General features: G+C 56.6%; 1 protein-coding gene and 2 long non-coding RNA genes across 6 annotated transcripts in view; 1 reads left to right on the top strand and 2 right to left on the bottom strand.

Annotated features, from left to right (window-relative positions):
- SHANK3 (SH3 and multiple ankyrin repeat domains 3) overlaps positions 1-18,167 on the top strand; it is a 265,082-nt gene that overhangs the window by 92,311 nt on the left and 154,604 nt on the right. For both annotated transcript variants that reach the window (XM_051773642.1, XM_051773643.1), the window contains exons 11-12: positions 3,381-3,447; positions 15,465-15,810. In XM_051773642.1, coding sequence (XP_051629602.1) covers positions 3,381-3,447; positions 15,465-15,810 — 413 coding nt within the window. The remainder of the gene's footprint in view (positions 1-3,380; positions 3,448-15,464; positions 15,811-18,167) is intronic.
- LOC127463830 (uncharacterized) overlaps positions 1-18,167 on the bottom strand; it is an 82,948-nt gene that overhangs the window by 61,093 nt on the left and 3,688 nt on the right. The window lies entirely within an intron of this gene.
- Positions 14,878-15,460, bottom strand: LOC127463827 (uncharacterized). 3 transcript variants are annotated; one of them, XR_007901007.1, is made up of 3 exons: positions 15,355-15,460; positions 15,103-15,318; positions 14,878-14,904 (listed from the first exon to the last, which is right to left on the bottom strand). It is a non-coding gene; the product is annotated as an uncharacterized LOC127463827 (long non-coding RNA). The 3 variants fall into 3 exon arrangements; XR_007901008.1 differs by lacking the exon at positions 14,878-14,904 and having other exon boundaries at positions 15,039-15,156; positions 15,193-15,318; XR_007901009.1 differs by lacking the exon at positions 14,878-14,904 and having other exon boundaries at positions 15,049-15,156; positions 15,247-15,318.

Below are 18,167 nucleotides of genomic sequence, written 5' to 3'. Positions count from 1 at the left end.
TGCAGCACTGGGAGCTGGAGCTCCTGGCATGTCCTGTCGTGGCCTGTCACATCCTGTCCTGTCCCATCGTGTCCCAAGTCCTCTGTGTGGAGGCCAGGGGCTGACAGCAGGCACAGAGGGGCTGCAGGGCTCTGTCTGGCACCCAGAGGTGCCACCTCTGTGTTCCTGCTCTTACTGCATCAGTTCTTCATGTAACCTAAAGCTTGTCTTCTTCCTCATCCAAGCTTTGAGATCCCTTTCGGAGCTGGAAGTGTCTTCCCATAGGAAAATCCATCCATCTTTGCTCTCCATCATACATCAAAACTTGGTGAAAGGAGAGGGCAGCTCCTCTAATGTGAATATACAGTGACAGCTCAGAACAAGAAAAATTAAATGTTATCATAAAAGCAGGCCCAGGGTGAAAGCCCAATTAAGTGGTTTCAAGTTGTTTAACCAGCCTGTGATCTCTGGTTTATATTTGGTGGCATCTCCTCTTTCTTTCCTTTAGAGATGACTGAGTTTGCCCAGGAAGATAAAAATAGGCAGGTTGCTGTTGGATTAAACAGCGTTGTCACTTTGATCTCATGCTGTGGAATGACTCAAGGTGTTACAGCACTTCAGAAAATAACCCTGTGCCAGAGCCAGGATGTGGCTGTGGCTTCTCCATCCCTGGAAGTGTCCAAGGCCAGGTTGGATGGGGCTTGGAGGGCTTTTCCAACCTCAGGGATCCTGGGATTCTGTGATTCCCCATCCATTTCAGGGGTCATTCCCAAGACAGACATCTAATGAGACTCGTAATTTGTACTTTGGATTTTTGGTGAAAATCACCTTTGGATGGTTTTGAACTATGTGTTAATTGTTCATCTGAGGAACTTTGAAGTTCAAACGCTCCTTTCTGGTCTTTTGTCAGTTTGGTTATTTTTGCTTCCACGTTTCCCCAAATTCAGGTCATTTGCCCTTCTATACAAAAACTGTCTTTGCCTGTGACCTTTGGGAGAGCAGATCTTATAAATATATATGTGCATATATAAGGAGAGACAGAAAAATCACAATTTGGAGCAAGCTTAGGGGAAAACAGAGAGTTTGACTCAATTTTCTCTTGCTCTGGCCTAGTTTCCCAAAGGCAGGAGGAAGATTTCCTTTCTTGCAGCCCTCACTGATCACTTCCAGCTCTGGCTGAGGAGGTGGAGCACGAATTCTGGGCCTCAGAATACAAAAAAAAGTCAGATAAACATTGCTGAGCTGAGGGCAGTGGGACTGTTTGTGCTGGGGAAGGCTGGTAGTAGAGGTGTGTGTGTGCTCTGAGTCACCGGGTAAATATATCCCCCCGTCACACGTTGGGGCTGAGATGAAAATGAGCCTCCTGTTGCTGAAAGCTCTTCTTGTAGGAGGGCAGGGAAGTGTTCAACAGCTGGAGCTGCTGGGATTGCCCTGGATTTCGTGTCTGGGGGGGGTTTGGGTGCTGCTCCTGGGCTGCTCTTGCGCACAAAGGTGTGTGATGGTCCCGGCGTGGGCGGCTGCGTCCAGGCAGGATCTCACACAGCACCAGCACTTTGGTCTCAGCCAGAATCAACTTGAGCTGGTTCCTTCTCATTCCCAAGGAATCTGTGGGTGCTGCTCAGAGAGGACACCATCCTGAGGGGCTCAGGGGTGGCTGGGTGTGCTGGGGAGGGGCCGAGGTGGCTGCGGTTCATGGGGGCATCAAAGGCACGGTTCAGCCAAGCTCAGTCCAGTTCTTCAGCCAGCTCAGTCCAGTTCATAGAATCATGGAATCCCAGAATCCCAGAATCAGCTGGGTTGGAAGGGACCTCTGAGATCATCCAGCCCAACCCTTGATCCAACCCCGCCGTGGTTCCCAGCCCATGGCACTGATGCCACATCCAGTCTGTCCTTAAACACCTCCAGGGATGGAGAATCCCCCACTTCCCTGGGCAGCCCATTCCAATGGCTGAGCACCCTCTCTGCAAAGAAATTCTTTCTAATATCCAACCTAAACCTCCCCTGGCACAACTTGAGACCGAGCCCTCTTGTCTTGCTGATGGTTGCCTGGGAAAAGAGACCAACCCCAATTCCTCTGGCTCGTCTCCTGGTTTGTTTTCCTGAGGGTCGGGGTGGATTTCATGTGCTCTGACCCACCTCACTGGGGTTCTTTCACGTGTGACAAGGATGTTTTTGCACCTTGTTCTGAAGCACTGGGTTGTTCTGCCGGCTGGGATGTGCTGCTGGTTTGGGGGTTCTTTCCCCAGGTGTATAAGAGGTCAGTGATGTCTCTGCCTGTTGGTTGAAGTGTTGCTTCAGGAGATGGTGCTTTGGTCTCTCCTCTTAATTCCATGTTAACCTACCTTCAGAGAATCCCAGGATCCCTGAGGCTGGAAAAGCCCTCCCAGCCCATGGATCCACCCCGGGCCCCATCCCCACCTTGGCCCCCAGCCCAGAGCACTGAGTGCCACGGCCAGGCCTTCCTGGGACACCTCCAGGGCTGGGCACTCCAAACCTCCCTGGGCAGCCCCTGCCAGGGCCTCACCACCCTTTCTGGGAAGGCTGCTGGTGTCCTGCAGCTCCCCAGGACAGGAACACCTGTGGAATCCCTTCCCAGAGCAGGACAGACCAGCTCTGTCTGTTTTGCCAGCGGACCCACGTTCGGCTTCCCCTCTTTCCTCGTTCTTTTGGGTTCTCCAAGAACCTTGTCCCTTTGGGGTTTTTTTCCTGTGGAGTGGTGGGAAAAGCAATGTTTGATGTCAGTCTGGAACACTGTGGTTTTAGTGGGGGGAGCTGCTGTTACCAATGCCCGACTGGAAGGGGCTCCTTGTCTGAGAGAGACTGTGAGTTGGTTCTGTGGATCTGGGGGGGGGGCTTTGCTGCTGGTAAGTCCCCTTTCATCAGGAACACTCTGCCCAGGGCAGTGGTGGACTCCCCACCCTTGGAAGTGCTCAGAAGCCCCGTGTCTGTGGCACTTGGGGACACGGATAAGTGCTGAACACGGCGGCGACGCCGCGTTGATGGTTGGACTCGATGATCTTCAAGGCCTTTCCCAACCTTGACAACAGTGTGGTTCTAACCAGGATCACTGGAGAGCTTCAGCCCGGGGAACACGTTTTCGGGACCCGCAGGATTGATTCCTGGCTGGTGGCTGGTGTGTCACCCCCAGACCCCGAGCAGAGGGCACCGTCCCTGTCCCTCCCCGAGCCACTTGTTGCCCTCCCGCCGCACGAGCCCTCGGCATACGCTCGCCCCGCGGGGCCAGGGGGTTCCACCTCGGGGCTGCTGGCTGGGGGAGCCGAGGCAGAAGGATTGTTGGCTCCTTCCCCACGGGAAGCAGCTGTTGGCAGCCCACGTGGCATCACCCCTGGCGTCGGGGCCACTCGGAGCCGCTCAGCCCTCCTCCCTCCGTGTCTTTGCAGGTGGCCATCATTGCGGGCAACTTCGAGCTGGCCGAGATCATCAAAACCCACAAAGAGTCCGATGTTGGTGAGTTGGACCTTTCTTCCTGCCCCTTTTCTCCCTTTGTGCCTCGCTGGGGAGCCCAGGGCTGTGTTGGGGGGGGGGGAGGTTGGTGGGTTTTCCCGGTGCTGCCGGTTTGGGTTTGGGGAGTGGCAGAGCTCTGCTTTCCTCCCGGGGCCATCCAGGCTGTTCATCCAGTGTGGCTCAGGCTGCCAAGATCAGGAGTTAACCAGACCCTTGGGCAGGAGTCAGGAGCAGCTCTGCAGAGCTCTGCTGTAAAACCCTCACCTCTTCCTCTCTCTTTGCATCCTGGAGGCTGCTCCATTCCAGAGACCCTTCCCTGCCAAGACCATTGACTGGGATTGGTGCAAGGAGGGGACATTCCCTGCCTTGCAGTGACAATGGTCACGGAGCTGCCCCACGCTGAAGGTCCTGTGAGGAACAGGAGCAGCTCTTCTGGTTGTATTTGCTTTATGAAGGGATATTTTGGGATTTCAGCCTTTTCCCTTGTGTCACCATGTGATAAATGCCACATGAAACTGAGCTTCAGATCAGGGATAAAATCGACACTTGTTGAGTTTTCTTGAATTATCCTGAGAAGTTTATTGGTCCAGAGCTGTCAGTGGAGGGAAGAGTTCATTCTCAGCACGTGTCCCTCCACAGAAGGTACAGAGTCATCAGGCCAGCAGGGGAAAAAAGACTTCAGGAAGAGAATCTTGGCTGTGAGGGACTGGCCCAGGTTGCCCAGAGAAGCTGTGGCTGCCCCTGGATCCCTGGAAGTGTCCAAGGCCAGGTTGGACAGGGCTTGGAGCAACCTGGGCTAGTGGGAGATGTCAGGGTTGGAACTGAAAGGGCTTTAAGGTCCCTTTCAACCCAAACCATCCTGGGATTCTGTGAAAATCCTGAGATGACTGAAAGACAATTGGAATCAGTTCTTGTGGAATTTGCAGCAGGCAGCAAGTACTGAGCCTGGTTCTTGGAAGTGGCTGTGAATCCAGAAACCTGGGCCCAAAACATCCTTTATCCCTCCTTTTCTCAGCTGTTGCTGATAGTTAGGAACAGCTGCTGAGAATTTGGGGGAAGGCTTAAGAGCTGGGAAGGACACGGGGAAAAGCCTGAAAATTCCTCACGTGAACGGTGATGACGAGAAAGTTAATTAATTAATGAGAAAAGTGACCGTCCTTGCTGTGAGACAAGTTTTGGGATTAGGTGACCTCCAAAGGTCCCTGCCAGCCTAAATTCTTCTCCGTTGGACTCCGAGCCTGTGATTGACTGGCTCAATTATTTTCATTGAAAAAGTGTGAGGGAAAAGGGCAGGAAAACATGTCAGGTGCAATGAAACGTTGGTGTTTCAGCCACGGCTGTTTGTGTAAAATAGGTCAGGGAACGGCTGCAAACTAATCACACGCCAAGCAGCGGGTCCAGATGGCACCTGCCCGCGGTCAGGGGGACTGGCACTGAGCTTCCCAGGGGAGAGAGATTCCCAGGGAGGAGAAACTGGGTTGGGAAGTTCATTAAGAGCTGAGGAGTGTGTGTCGGAGAGGGGGAGAGCTGCTCATGCCCCTGAGGGTGAGGAGGGGCATTGGGAGGAGAGCAGGAGAGCTGCTCATGCCCCTGAGGATGAGGAGGGGCATTGAGAGGAGAGCAGGAGAGCTGCTCACGTCCCTGAGGATGAGGAGGGGCTTTGGGAGGAGAGCAGGAGAGCTGCTCATGCCCCTGAGGATGAGGAGGGGCTTTGGGAGGAGAGCAGGAGAGCTGCTCACATCCCTGAGGATGAGGAGGGGCTTTGGGAGGAGAGCAGGAGAGCTGCTCATGTCCCTGAGGATGAGGAGGGGCATTGAGAGGAGAGCAGGAGAGCTGCTCATGCCCCTGAGGATGAGGAGGGGCGTTGGAAGGAGAGCAGGAGAGCTGCTCATGCCCCTGAGGATGAGGAGGGGCATTGGGAGGAGAGCAGGAGAGCTGCTCATGCCCCTGAAGGTGAGGAGGGGCTTTTCTTGGTGTGCCCTCCCCTCTGATGGTTCCATCAGAACAGGTGAGGGATGTTGGAACCAAGAATCTGGGAGGATTTGTTAAAATTGGAGGTGATGCTCTGGGAGAAATCTTCCTCTCGAGTGGCCCACGTGGGGCTGGGGTTGCTTGGGATGGGATTTGGTGCCCCCACCATCAGACAGAGCCACAGAGGACCTGCTGTGCTGGGCTGGGGGAAGAAGGGTGGTTGGCAGGGCTCCAGGGGACTCCATCCCTGTTTCCACCTGGATCCGGAGCGCTGAGCTGAGCTGGAGCCGTCCCCTCTCCCTGTTCCTTGCCTCAGAATGCAGAGCAAGCCCAGAGGGTGAGAACTGAACTTCCCACAGGGGAAAATATCCCAGAAACTGTTCCAGGAAAACTCCCGATGGGCTCCATCTGCTGTCAGGACTGGCCAAAGGCAGCCCAGCTGGGAGTGAGGTGCCCAGTGTGGATGCTGGAGGCTCCCTGAGGGCTGTTTAAAGCCCACTGGGCTGAAGGACTCCTCGTGTGGCTCCACTGGGTTCCCAACCCACGGGTCTCCACCCCAGAGTCCGAGCACTGCTCGTTTCATCAGTGCTGGGCTGAAGAAGGTCAGAGTGGAAGGCTGCAAATCCAGGGATGAATCCATGCTCTTCCAGTGTTTGTGGAGACTGTGCAGTTGGGCTCTTCCATCATTTCTGTTTGCTTCCTTATCCCTGTGTCACATGGATCTGCAGGCAGAGGGTTGCCACGAATGGCAGCTGCTGAGCTTTGGCTTCTTGGTTGGACTGGAGAGAACTGGATTTAAGAGGACTTAAGAGATTGGATTCAGAGGGATTGTCAGTGCCATCACACATCCTTGTGGCACATCTTGGTGCCTGTTGGTCAGTCCAGCTCCAGGATCTGGAGCAGAGCCTCATCTCCCACCGCTCCAGGAGGGTTTGGGGACGTTCTCAGCTCAGTGATGCCCTGGGGGAACACCTGGGCCCCTTTTTCCAACAGCCTTGGGGTGGTTTTGCAGGAGCTGCACAAGGAGAGCTCGCTCCAAGGTAATCCCAAGGGGAGGTGTCCCATTCCCACACAACTCCTGCAACTGCCAGTGGGAAAAGGGAACGGGAGCACCAGCAGCCAGTCAGTGGGGTCAATGGAAGTGGGATGGTGTCTGGACCTCAGGACCTCTCTGGGATGCCTCTGTGTCCGTTTGCTCGTCCCGTTGGTGCTCAAGTCTCAAATCCACATCAGCATTTATCAGCCCAGTGTGTCATTCCAGTGAGCAAAGCCAGGTGTGCACCACGTCACCTGCTCTCACTGAAACACCTGCAGTGGTGCTAATTGCTCACTGGTGACACATCAGTCGGATCCTGTGCCAGCTGCTCCATAACTTTCAAGATCCACCTTTTTGGTAAGTTCTCTCAGCCTGGAAGTTTTCAAGTCTTTGTTTCAGCTGATCAGAAGCTGCCTCTGCTTTGTCGTCGTGGTGACACAGGGGCCTCTTCCTGCTTCCTTTGGAATAACCCTGGCCCAGGCTGCCCAGAGAAGCTGTGGCTGCCCCTGGATCCCTGGAAGTGTCCAAGGCCAGGTTGGACGGGGCTTGGACCACCCTGGGCTAGTGGAAGGTGTCCCTGCCCATGTCAGGGCGTGGCACTGGGTGTGGTTTAAGGTCCCTTCCAACCCAAACCATCCTGGGATTCTCTGAATGTATAAAATACAGGAACAAGGATGGCTTGCACAGGAACAGTTCTCACTGTGGAAAACGAAGTTTCCAAAAAAAAAAATTTTTGAGCCTTTTGCTCAAGAAACTTCACAGCAATTCCCAGTGGGATTCTGTGGTGTGACCCTGTAATCCTTCAGCAGGTGGTGAGGGGTTTAAGGTTTGGCTGGGAGGATGGGCAGGCCCTGGCCCAGGTTGCCCAGAAAAGCTGTGGCTGCCCCTGGATCCCTGGAAGTGTCCAAGGCCAGGCTGGACAGGGCTTGGAGCACCCTGGGCTAATGGAAGGTGTCCCTGCCCATGGCAGGGGGTGGGACTGGGTGGGCTTTAAGGTCCCTTCCCACCCAAACCATCCTGGGATTCTGTGACTCTCCGAAAGGATCTGGGATAAGCTCTGCGCAGTTCTCGGGATCCTCCCACTGCCCTTTCCAAAGCTGCCTCCCCACCTCTGGAGCTTTTGAAGGAGTGTTATAAATACAGGCCAGGGACTCGCTGAGCTGTGCTGAAAATTCTTTTGAACTTTGCTGCAGAAGCTTTGGCTGTTCTGATGTGAATGTACAAAACTGAGCTGAGCAGTCGCTGCCGGCCTTGGAATTGGGGGGGGGGAAGTTCTGAACGCTCCATTTCGGTCCTGGAGGCATTTTTTTTTTGGTCAGTACAGAGATGTGGATGGGAATTGTTTTCCAAGACAGAGCAGAAACACTCCCTGGCTTTCTCTGTTTTTCTGTATCATCGTTGTTAATGGAATTGTGTGGGGTCGGTCACAGGTCTGGGCAGTGCCAGGATTTCCTCCAGGGATTTATCCTGGGAGCCCAGGCAGGACCCTGGATGTGCTGAGTGTAACAAGGTGAAAGAGAGGAATGAAAGATGCACCAGCTTCTTGCAAAGAGAGGTTTCCAGGGTGGAGCTGCATCAGCCTGATGGATTTTATCTGGAGGGAAAAGCTGAAATCCTCATCTCCCAGCACCACATTTGGGAATTGCTCGGAGAGGAGAACCAGCAAGTTTAATTAACGTGTTTTCAGCAGGTTAAATTTCAGTTTTACAAGTGCAGAGTGGAATCTGCTTCCAGCTGGGAAGGGCTGGCTCCGAGCAGGGCCAGGGGAAGGAGTGAGGAGGAGCAGCAGTGCAGGGTCTGGGCTGCCTCCACATCCCGTCCTCTTCCTTCTGTTTTCATTCCTGGAAAAAAAATACCTGGAAGGTGTCTTGGAGTGGCTGCTCTCTCTTGGATAGGAGAGAAACCTGGGCATAATCTGCCATGCGTGGGGAGATGCCATGTGTCCAGTTTGGGAGGTGTTGTGTGCCTTTTCCAGTCTGGGAGATGATCTGTGCCTTTTCCAGTCTGGGAGATGCCGTGTGCCTTTTCCAGTTTGGAATATGCAGTGTTCCCTCTCCACTTTGGGAGATGCTGTGTGTCTTCTCTACTTAGGAAATGCCATGTGCCCTCTCCAGCTTGGGATATTCCATGTGCCTTCTCCAGCACTTGGGATGTGCTTTGTCCCTTCTCCGGTTTTTGGGAGATGCTTTGTGCCTTCTCCGCTCCGCTTTGTAATTTTCCACTATTAAAATGTAAATGTGGCCCTTCAGCTTGGAACTGTGCAGACATTTGCACTCCTCGTGCTTTGCTCCTCTCCATGAATATTTAACATGGAAGCAGCAAATCCAAACAGCCTCGGAGCGTTGATTACACCCGGGTTCGTTGGGCTGCGGCGCGCGGGCGTTCCGAGCTCGCTCCAGGTGCCTCTGGAGCATCTCGGGGCTCGGAACTCCTCGGGGAGCGGTGGTTGCATCCCACTCTCCTCGTGCCTGGGCAGGGAGCGGCGTGGGGCCCCGGGAACGCCCGTGTTTCCTTTCTGGAGAGCAGAAATCCAGCTCGGAGCGCCGGGGGAAGCGGGGCTGGCTGGGGCACGGCGGAGCCGCTGCGAGCGGCGCTGTCATGGAAACTGAGGGGAGTCGTTTTGCTGCGAGGAACCCAGTAAACAGACTTTGATTAAACTCTTGAGAAGGTGGAGAAGGGAATCTTCAAAGCTGATTGTATGAACTGGGCGAAGTTGTGGTGTTTTTTGTTTTTTTTTTGCTTTATTGCCTCTCCCTTCCCTGCCGGGGACGGCGGATTCGGGGGGATGGGATGAGGAAACCTTCCTCAGAACTGGAGACCTGGCAGAGGCTGGAGGGTGTCCTGTTTGTGGCTCCTGGAGCTCAGGCTCAGTGGTTTATCATCATCATCACGATTATTATTATTACTGTTGTTGTTGTTGTTATTGTTACTGGTTTCAGGCAGGTTGAGGAGTGGTGGGACTGGCCAAAGTGTATGTTGGGTCTCATCCAGCATTTTGGGACATCCTGCCACATCTGAACACCCCTGAGCTTCCTGGCCAGGAGTTCACCTGCCAAAGCACAGCAGACCAGCTCTTCCCAGTATAAACTGGGGTCAGGAGCAAGCTGCCCATGTGCAGCTGGAGTCTCCATGCTGAGGTTTGGCCCTTCAGCTGCTAGTAGGGGAGCAGCTCCTCAGGTATCCTGCCAGCTCCAAGGTCTCTTCCTGCCTCCCTGTCCCTGCTCTGAGACCAGGGGACAAGGAGCCTTGTCTCAGCAGTGTGTCCTTGGGGCCAAGGAGGCCAATGGGATCCTGGGGGGCATTTGGAAGAGCAGGTGTAGGGAGATGATCAGGGTTCTGCTGAACAGGAGACTAAACTGTCTGCACAGCTGAGGGTGACCTAATTTTTGGCTGACTGAAGCCACTCTGCTGTGCTGGGGAGGACTCAGAGCTGTGGAGCAGGTGGGACTGAGGCATCTTCACTGTCCCCGTGCTCGGGCTGAGCTCTGGCTGTCCCAGGGCCAGGCACTGCTCATCCCAGGCAGACACATGAGGAGGGGCTGAGGGAGCTGGGGGGGCTCATCCTGGAGCAAAGGAGGCTCAGGGGGGACCTTCTGGCTCTGCAAGTCCCTGCCAGGAGGGGGGAGCCGGGGGGGGTCGGGCTCTGCTGCCAGGGAACAAGGGACAGGCCAAGGGGAAACGGCCTCAGGCTGGGCCAGGGGAGGGTCAGGTTGGGGCTGAGGAGGAATTTGTTGCTGGAAAGGGTGGGGAGGCCTTGGCAGGGGCTGCCCAGGGGGGTTTGGAGTGCCCAGCCCTGGAGGTGTCCCAGGAAGGCCTGGCCGTGGCACTCAGTGCTCTGGGCTGGGGGCCAAGGTGGGGATGGGGCACAGGGTGGGCTCAGTGATCTCAGAGGTCTCTTCCAACCTCAGGGTTTCTGGGATTCTGTGATGCTGCTCAAAGCAAAGAGTTTTGGTTAATTTGGTGCTCCCACCCTGGTCTCCATCAGAGCAGCAGGTGTTTCCCCAGGGTTTTCCTCAGGAGAGGGATGCATGGGAAGCCCCACCATGGGTCCCTTCCTCACCTCTCCAAAAAAACCCACATCCACTGTGGGCATCTCTCCTGTCCTTCTGCCATCTGGCTGTGGCACAGACAACCTTCTCTTCCCCATTTCTCTTCCACATCCAACAGATTTCATCCCCCTTGCTGTCTGCATCTCGTTGCATGTCACGGCCAAGAACATGCTTGTACCTCTCTGGTTACATCTAATTTCTGCCCAGAAAGACCCAGGTTTGTGCTGTGTCTGCATGGCAGAGCTTCCAGCCTGGCTGGGTGGAAGTCTGTGCTTTGCTGAGGGCTCTGGAAAAGCTGGGAGGTGTCTGGGGAGCGGCTCCTCCATCACCTGGACGAGCAGTAGCTCTGCTCCTCCGGCTGCTCTCCCCCTGTCAGGCTGCCTGTGCTCCTCAGGGGGCTTTCCTGGGCGTGTCCTGGCATTTCTGGCTCTCCAGCCTCTGTGTGGAAGCATCTGGTCCTGGTCCAGTTGCCTCCCTGGCAGCACAGTGCCCTGAAGTGGGTCTGAGGCAGTGCCATGGCCAAGCTCAGCGCTCAGCTCGGGGCAGGTGAAGTGTCCATCACCTCAACCTCTGCTGACCCAGGGGACACCTGGGTCCTTGGGATGGGACACCTGAGAGCCTGGGCACCTTTGCAACGCACACATGTATCAGCTGAAGGTCTGTGCTGCTGTGACAGGGCTGGGAAGGGGCTTTCTCCCTCGTTTTTGGGAGTCCCTTGCCTGTAAGCCCCCCTTTGGCAAGTGAGGCCCCCCCGAGGGCCAATTAAATGATACAACCAGTGCAGGTCCCTCCTGTCTTTGAAGGAACTGCCTTTGCAGTGACACCTCTGTCCTCCTGACATGCCTCTGGAATGAAATACTCAGGAAGGACATTGAGGTGCTGGAGCAGGGACAGAGAAGAGCAGCCAGGCTGGGGAAGGGACTGGAGCACAAGTGCTGGGAGGAGAGGCTGAGGGAGCTGGGGGGGCTCAGCCTGGAGAGGAGGAGGCTCAGGGGAGACCTCCTCACTCTCTGCAACTCCCTGCCAGGAGGGGGGAGCCGGGGGGGTTGGGCTCTTTTCCCAGGCAACCATCAGCAAGACAAGAGGGCTGGGTCTTCAGCTGTGCCAGGGGAGGTTTAGGTTGGATATTAGAAAGAATTTCTTTGCAGAGAGGGTGCTCAGCCATTGGAATGGGCTGCCCAGGGAAGTGGGGGATTCTCCGTCCCTGGAGGTGTTTAAGGACAGACTGGATGTGGCATCAGTGCCATGGGCTGGGAACCACGGCGGGGTTGGATCAAGGGTTGGGCTGGAGGATCTCAGAGGTCCCTTCCAACCCAGCTGATTCTGGGATTCTATGAAACTTTGGCTTCACAACCTGTTCTGTGACCTCGATACCTTCACGTTCACTCCTGTAAATGTTGTGCCTCGGGGACTCCTGCCCTTGATGTCGTGATAAATGGATTAGTGGCTGGAGAGTGGCCCTGGGCTGCTCCTCCAGCCCCTCTGTTCCTCCTCTGGATGTGAATCCCAGGCAGAGGTTGAGATTTTCTTTGTCTCTCAGCTGGATCCTGTCACTTTGGTGCTGGGAGGGAGCGCTGTGAATGTGGAAGGTGGTGGCTGGATGTGATTTATTTGACAGGCTGAGCTAAAGCACTTGCCCTGACCTGTGTCAGGAATTATAAAGTACCTTCTTTTTTACCAGGGAGTCCTTGAGCAACCTGTTTGTGCCTCACTGCCTGGTGGTTGGGGCTTGCTGGGAATATCTCACCACCCCCCTGGCCCTGACCCATTGACATCTCCCAGTGGGGAGGTTGTGCTGGTCCCAGTGGGGAGGGCAAGGCCCAGGACAGGTTCACTCCTGCTCAGTTAATCTGAGACAAACAGGAGCAGAGGAGACCTACAGGGTCTCCTGCATGGTGACCTTGCCTTGCAAGACAAAACCTACTCTTACTTTTTGTCTTTTTTTTTCTTCCTTTTTTTTCCTTTTCTTTTTCTTTCTTTTTATTTTTTTCTCCTTTTTTTTTTTTTTTCTAATTTCCTTTTCCCAGCTCTCCAACAGGATAATTCCATGGGAAACTTCGTAAGAGTGGTTCAACATACAGTTAGGACTATTTTCCTAACCACTTAATACCAAAAAAGTAATAATTAACTTATAAAACACACCAAAGGCAGCCTGGGGTAACCAGGATAGTGACCTGGAAAGGGCTGAATGACATTCCTGGCTTCTCCCAGGATGGGGGGAGGAATATTCCATTGCCCACTCATGGAGCACCACGGGACAACCTCTGTGGGGCCTCACTGCTCCCCAGCTTGGATCATGGAATCATGGAATGGTTTGGGTGGGAAGGGACCTTAAAGCCTGTCCAGTGCCACCCCTGCCATGGGCAGGGACACCTTCCACCAGCCCAGGTTGCTCCAAGCCCCATCCAACCTGGCCTTGGACACTTCCAGGGATCCAGGGGCAGCCACAGATGCTCTGGGAAATTCATTCCAGGGCCTTCCCGCCCTCCCAGCAGCAATTCCTTCCCAATATCCCATCTAACCCTCTGGCAGTGGGAAGCCATTCCTTGTGTCCTGTCCCTCCCTGCCTTGTCCCCAGTCCCTCTGCAGCTCTCCTGGAGCCCCTTCAGGCCCTGGAAGGTGTAGCAGGCTCAGGTGGACTCTGTGGCAGGACCATGCTGAGCTCAGGCTGGGCACTGAGGCTGTGAGCTCACACAGTTTCTGAGGTTTCCCCTGTGCTGTTGGTCCCTGCAAGCCCACCACGGATGTACTCCCATGGCCAGTTTGGAATCACAGAATCACAGAATCATTTAGGTTGGAAAAGCCCTCCCAGCCCATGGATCCACCCCGGGCCCCATCCCCACCTTGTCCCCCAGCCCAGAGCACTGAGTGCCACGGCCAGGCCTTCCTGGGACACCTCCAGGGCTGGGCACTCCAAACCACCTCAAGAAACCCCCTTGCATTTCCAGTGGCTACTTCCAGTTCCTAATGATTTTTAAACCTTCCAGCACCGTTTGGACATGGCACCCATTTGATATTCCCTTCTCACGTTTTTTTTTCCCGAATTGGTTTTGTGGAACTGATTTAGTACAAAACTGAACTGTCTCCTGGAGATCTGTCACGTGCCTGGGTGACACGTGAACTCAGCTTGGTGAGCCCTGTCCTGCCTTGGTGGGACATCCCAAGGCCACGTGTGGATGTGGCACTCAGGGACTCGGGTTAACGGTGCCCTTTGCAGTGCTGGATGACACTTGGACTTGATCCCTGAGGGCTTTTCCAACCCTTTTTTTCTGAGTTTTCCGGAGTTTCGACCTGTTTTTCCTGCTGGATGGGGGTGCTGTGGGCAGGTGGTGGTGGCAGGAGGTTGGGAACGTGGACGCTGCCGGCAGAAATTCCCCCCTGCACGTGGTTGGAACTCATGAGGGAGCAAAGGCATCGCGTTGCTACGGCAACAGGGAGAGTTACGGGCGCCTGAAATTCTTGTACTTTGAACTGAAAATATTCCTCGGAAAAATACTCCGAGCGTGGCCGCACAGCACGGCTGGGGAGGGCCTTCAGGGGGGTTGGGTCATGGATGACACAGGTTGGGGGCCTCGGGCAGGTCCGTCCCCTGCAGCCCACGGGAGCGTGTTCGGGAATCCCCTGCGGAAGGTGCCATGGGAGAGGTGGCCTTGGAAGGGATGTTTTGGATGCAGAAGGGGTGGGAGGTCCCTGTTAGTTGGGATTGCACCGTTCCTGAGCCTGCTTGGAGCAGGAGAATGGGAGACTCCCTGTGATGTGCCTGTCCCTTGCTTTGGCCACTGGGGTGGCACCAGGAATGGACCGGACCTGCCTGACTCCGGGTTCCCCGCTGGGTGTTGCCACAAACTTTTAAGTCTGTTAAACTTTGGGATGGAAATGGACTCATTAAACAGACTATAGGAAAATCTATCTTTCCTGACAGGAGTTCTCCTCTATCCTGGCCATTCCCGCCCTCCCAGCTCAACCCCACATACATTCTCTGGAGAAGGGGAGATTGAGAGGAGACCTCACTACAGTTACATCTTCCTGGAGTGGGGAAAAGGAGGGGCAGGGACTGAGCTCTGCTCTGGGGGGACCAGGGCCAGCACCCAGGGAAGGGCTGGAGCTGTGCCAGGGCAGGCTCAGGTTGGATCTCAGGCAAAGGTCCTTCCCCCAGAGGGTGGTTGGCACTGCCCAGGCTCCCCAGGGCAGTGGGCACAGCCCCAAGGCTGCCAGAGCTCCAGGAGGGTTTGGATGATGCTCTCAGGGACAGGGTGGGATTGGTGGGGTGTCTTATTCAGGACCAAGAGTTGGATTGATGATCCTTGCATGTCCCTCCCAACACGGCACATCCTGAGCTTCTGGTGGTTCCCCCATCATGTGAACCACCTTCCAACCAACCACCACCTCCCAACCAACCACCACCTCCCAACCAACCCTCACCCCCCAACCAGCCACCACCTCCCAACCAACCATCACCTCCCAACCAGCCACCACCTCCCAACCAACCACCACCTCCCAAACAACCATCACCTCCCAACCAACCACCACCTCCCAAACAACCATCACCTCCCAAACAACCCTCACCTTCCAACCAACCACCACTTCCCAACCAACCACCACCTCCCAACCAACCACCACTTCCCAACCAACCACCACCTCCCAACCAACCACCACCTCCCAACAAACCACCACTTCCCAACCAACCACCACCTCCCAACCAACCATCACCTCCCAACCAACCACCACCCCCCAACCAACCCTCACCTCCCAACCAACCACCACCTCCCAACCAACCACCACCTCCCAAACAACCATCACCTCCCAACCAACCCTCACCTTCCAACCAACCACCACTTCCCAACCAACCCTCACCTCCCAACCAACCACCACCTCCCAACCAACCACCACCTCCCAGCCCGAGCGCGGCCAACGCCGCCCGCTCTCCCATGGTCTAACCACCCCCCTTTCCGTGTCTCCCCCAGTGCCTTTCCGAGAGACGCCGAGCTACACGAAGCGCCGGCGGATCCTGGGCGGCGGCGGCCTGGCGTCCCCGCGCCTGCTGCAGCGCTCGGCCAGCGACAACAACCTGAAGGCCGAGAGCCGCGCGTCCTACTCGCCGGTGCCGTCGCTGCGCAGCCTCCCGCCCCAGCTGCTGGTGCAGATGCAGGAGGCGGCGGCCGGGGTGGTGGTGGCGGCGGGGGACGGCGGCCTGGCCGGCCCGGGCAGCGCCCGCAGCGCCCACAGCCGCTCGCCCTCCCTGCAGCGCGTGCAGGAGGAGAAGGAGGCCGACCTGCCCACGCTCCGCAGGAGCAGCCGCGGCAAGGCCAGGTACGGGTGGGCGTGGGGGGAGCGGGGAGAGGGCGTGACGTGGCGTGGGTGGGTCGTGCCCCCGTGCCCGGATGGGATCGGGCGCTGCGGGATCCCGGGTGGAAAGTGGGAAGGCTGGTGGAGATTGGTGAAGCTCCTGCAAGGAGTTGGCTGGTCAAGAGGAACAGAGCGAAGGTGTCCCATGGCTGGCGTGTGCCCTCACACCTGTATGGGATCGGGCACCTGTGTGGGATACTGGGTGGGAAGTGGGAAGCACGATGGGGCCCAGTGAAGCTCCTGCAAGGAGCTGGCTGGCCAAGGGGAACAGAGCGAGGGTGTCCTGTGGCTGGCACGTGCCCCCACACCTGTATGGGATCGGGCACCACGGGATCACAGGTGGGAAGTGGGAAGGCTGGTGGAACTTGGTGAAGCTCCTGCAAGGAGTTGGCTGGTCAAGAGGAACAGAGCGAAGGTGTCCCATGGCTGGCGTGTGCCCTCACACCTGTATGGGATCAGGCACCTGTATGGGATACTGGGTGGGAAGTGGGAAGCACGCTGGGGCCCAGTGAAGCTCCTGCAAGGAGCTGGCTGGCCAAGGGGAACAGAGCAAAGGTTTTCCATGGCTGGCACGTGCCCCCAAACCTGTATGGGATCAGGCACCACGGGATCACAGGTGGGAACTGGGAAGGCTGGCGGAGCTTGGTGAAGCTCCTGCAAGGAGTTGGATGGCCAAGAGGAACAGAGCGAAGGTGTCCCGTGGCTGGCGTGTGCCCTCACACCTGTATGGGATCGGGCACCTGTGGGGCATCCCAAGCAGGAAGCAGGAAGGGTGGTGGAGCCCAGTGAAGTGCCTGCAAGGAGTGGGGCTGGCCAAGAGGAGCAGAGTGAAGGTGTCCCGTGCCATGGCTGGTGTGTGCCCTCACGCCTGTATGGGATCGGGCACCACGAGGCCCTGGGTGGGAAGCAGGAAGGGCTCCTGTGAGGGCAGGGCTGGCCAAGGGCCAGAGGGAACTCGTCCCGTGCCATGGCCAGCGTGTGCTGCCCATACACCTGTATGGGATTGAGCCCCACGGGATCGGGCACCACGGGATCCCGGGGGGAGGCAGGAGGGCCAGTGGAGCCTGGTGAAGGTCCCGGGTGCAGACCTTGGCACAGGCACCGAGGGGGTTCCCTCTCTGCCCTGCCCAGCCCCCGGCGTGTCCGTGGCTCTCCGGAAGGTGCTGAGCCCGCCTTGCGCTGCCGTTGCCATGACGATGGACGTGAGTCTGGAAAACTGATCCTGGGAGGTGGCACATTGCAGGGAAGGCAACGCCCGGCACGTCCCAGCCCACCCGTGGGTGTCGTGGGGATGGGGGACGCCGTGGTTGTCGTGGTTGTTGTGGCTGTCGCGGTGTTGTGGTTACTGATGTGCCACCCGCGGATCCAGTTGCTCAGCCAAACCCACCAACTTGGCACTGTGTGATGGGCACCCTTGTCCCATCCCTGAGTGTTGTTGGATGGTGTCCTTGTGGTTCTGGTGGCCTGTGGGTACGGGAGCACAGTGGATCCCACGATTATCCCGCTGCTCCCCGTCACTTGCCGGTCATTCCAGTGGGAATGTTGGCTCCAACGCTGCTCACGCCGTCGGGTGGGCACGGGCACCCATCCTGGTGCAGGGGGGTGGCTCTGTGCCACCCGTGTGCTGTGGGGCTGTGGGAGAGCAGGAGGGTCCTTTTGGTGACTGTGGGGTCAGGCTTTGCTTTTGGAGTCCTGTCAGAATCATGGAATCATGGAGTGGTTTGGGCGGGAAGGGACCTTAAAACTCATCCAGTTCCACACCTGCCACGGGCAGGAACACCTTCCACTAGACCACGTTGCTCCAACCCAGCCGTGGACACTCCCAGGGATCCAGGGGCAGCCACAGATGCTCTGGGCAACCTGGGCCAGGGCCTGCCCACCCTCCCAGCCAGGAATTCCTTCCCCATATCCCATCTCTCCCTGCCCTCTGGCACTGGGAAGCCATTCCCTGTGTCCTGTCCCTTCCTGCCTTGTCCCCAGTCCCTCTCCAGCTCTCCTGGAGCCCCTTCAGGCCCTGCCAGGGGCTCTCAGCTCTCCCTGGAGCCTTCTCTTCTCCAGGGGAACCCCCCCAGCTCTCCCAGCCTGGCTCCAGAGCAGAGGGGCTCCAGCCCTGGCAGCAGCTCCGGGGCCTCCTCTGGACTCTCTCCAGCAGCTCCACGTCCTCCTGCTGCTGTTCCCAGGGCTGGAGCAGCTCTGCAGGAGGGCCTCACCTGAGTGGGGAATTTAAGGAAAAAGGAACACATCAATGAATGAAAAATAACAAAAGCAAATGTAAAATAGCTGCTCCAGGGGAAGAAAACCGAACCAGTCAAGTACCTACC

Source organism: Manacus candei, unplaced genomic scaffold, assembly GCF_025592945.1.
Source record: "Manacus candei isolate 608988 ecotype Guabito, Panama unplaced genomic scaffold, ASM2559294v1 h1tg000174l, whole genome shotgun sequence".
In the NCBI taxonomy this organism is placed as follows: Eukaryota; Metazoa; Chordata; class Aves; order Passeriformes; family Pipridae; genus Manacus; species Manacus candei.
Note: the sequence above shows the minus strand (reverse complement) of the source record. Positions and strands in the feature narration are given on the sequence as shown.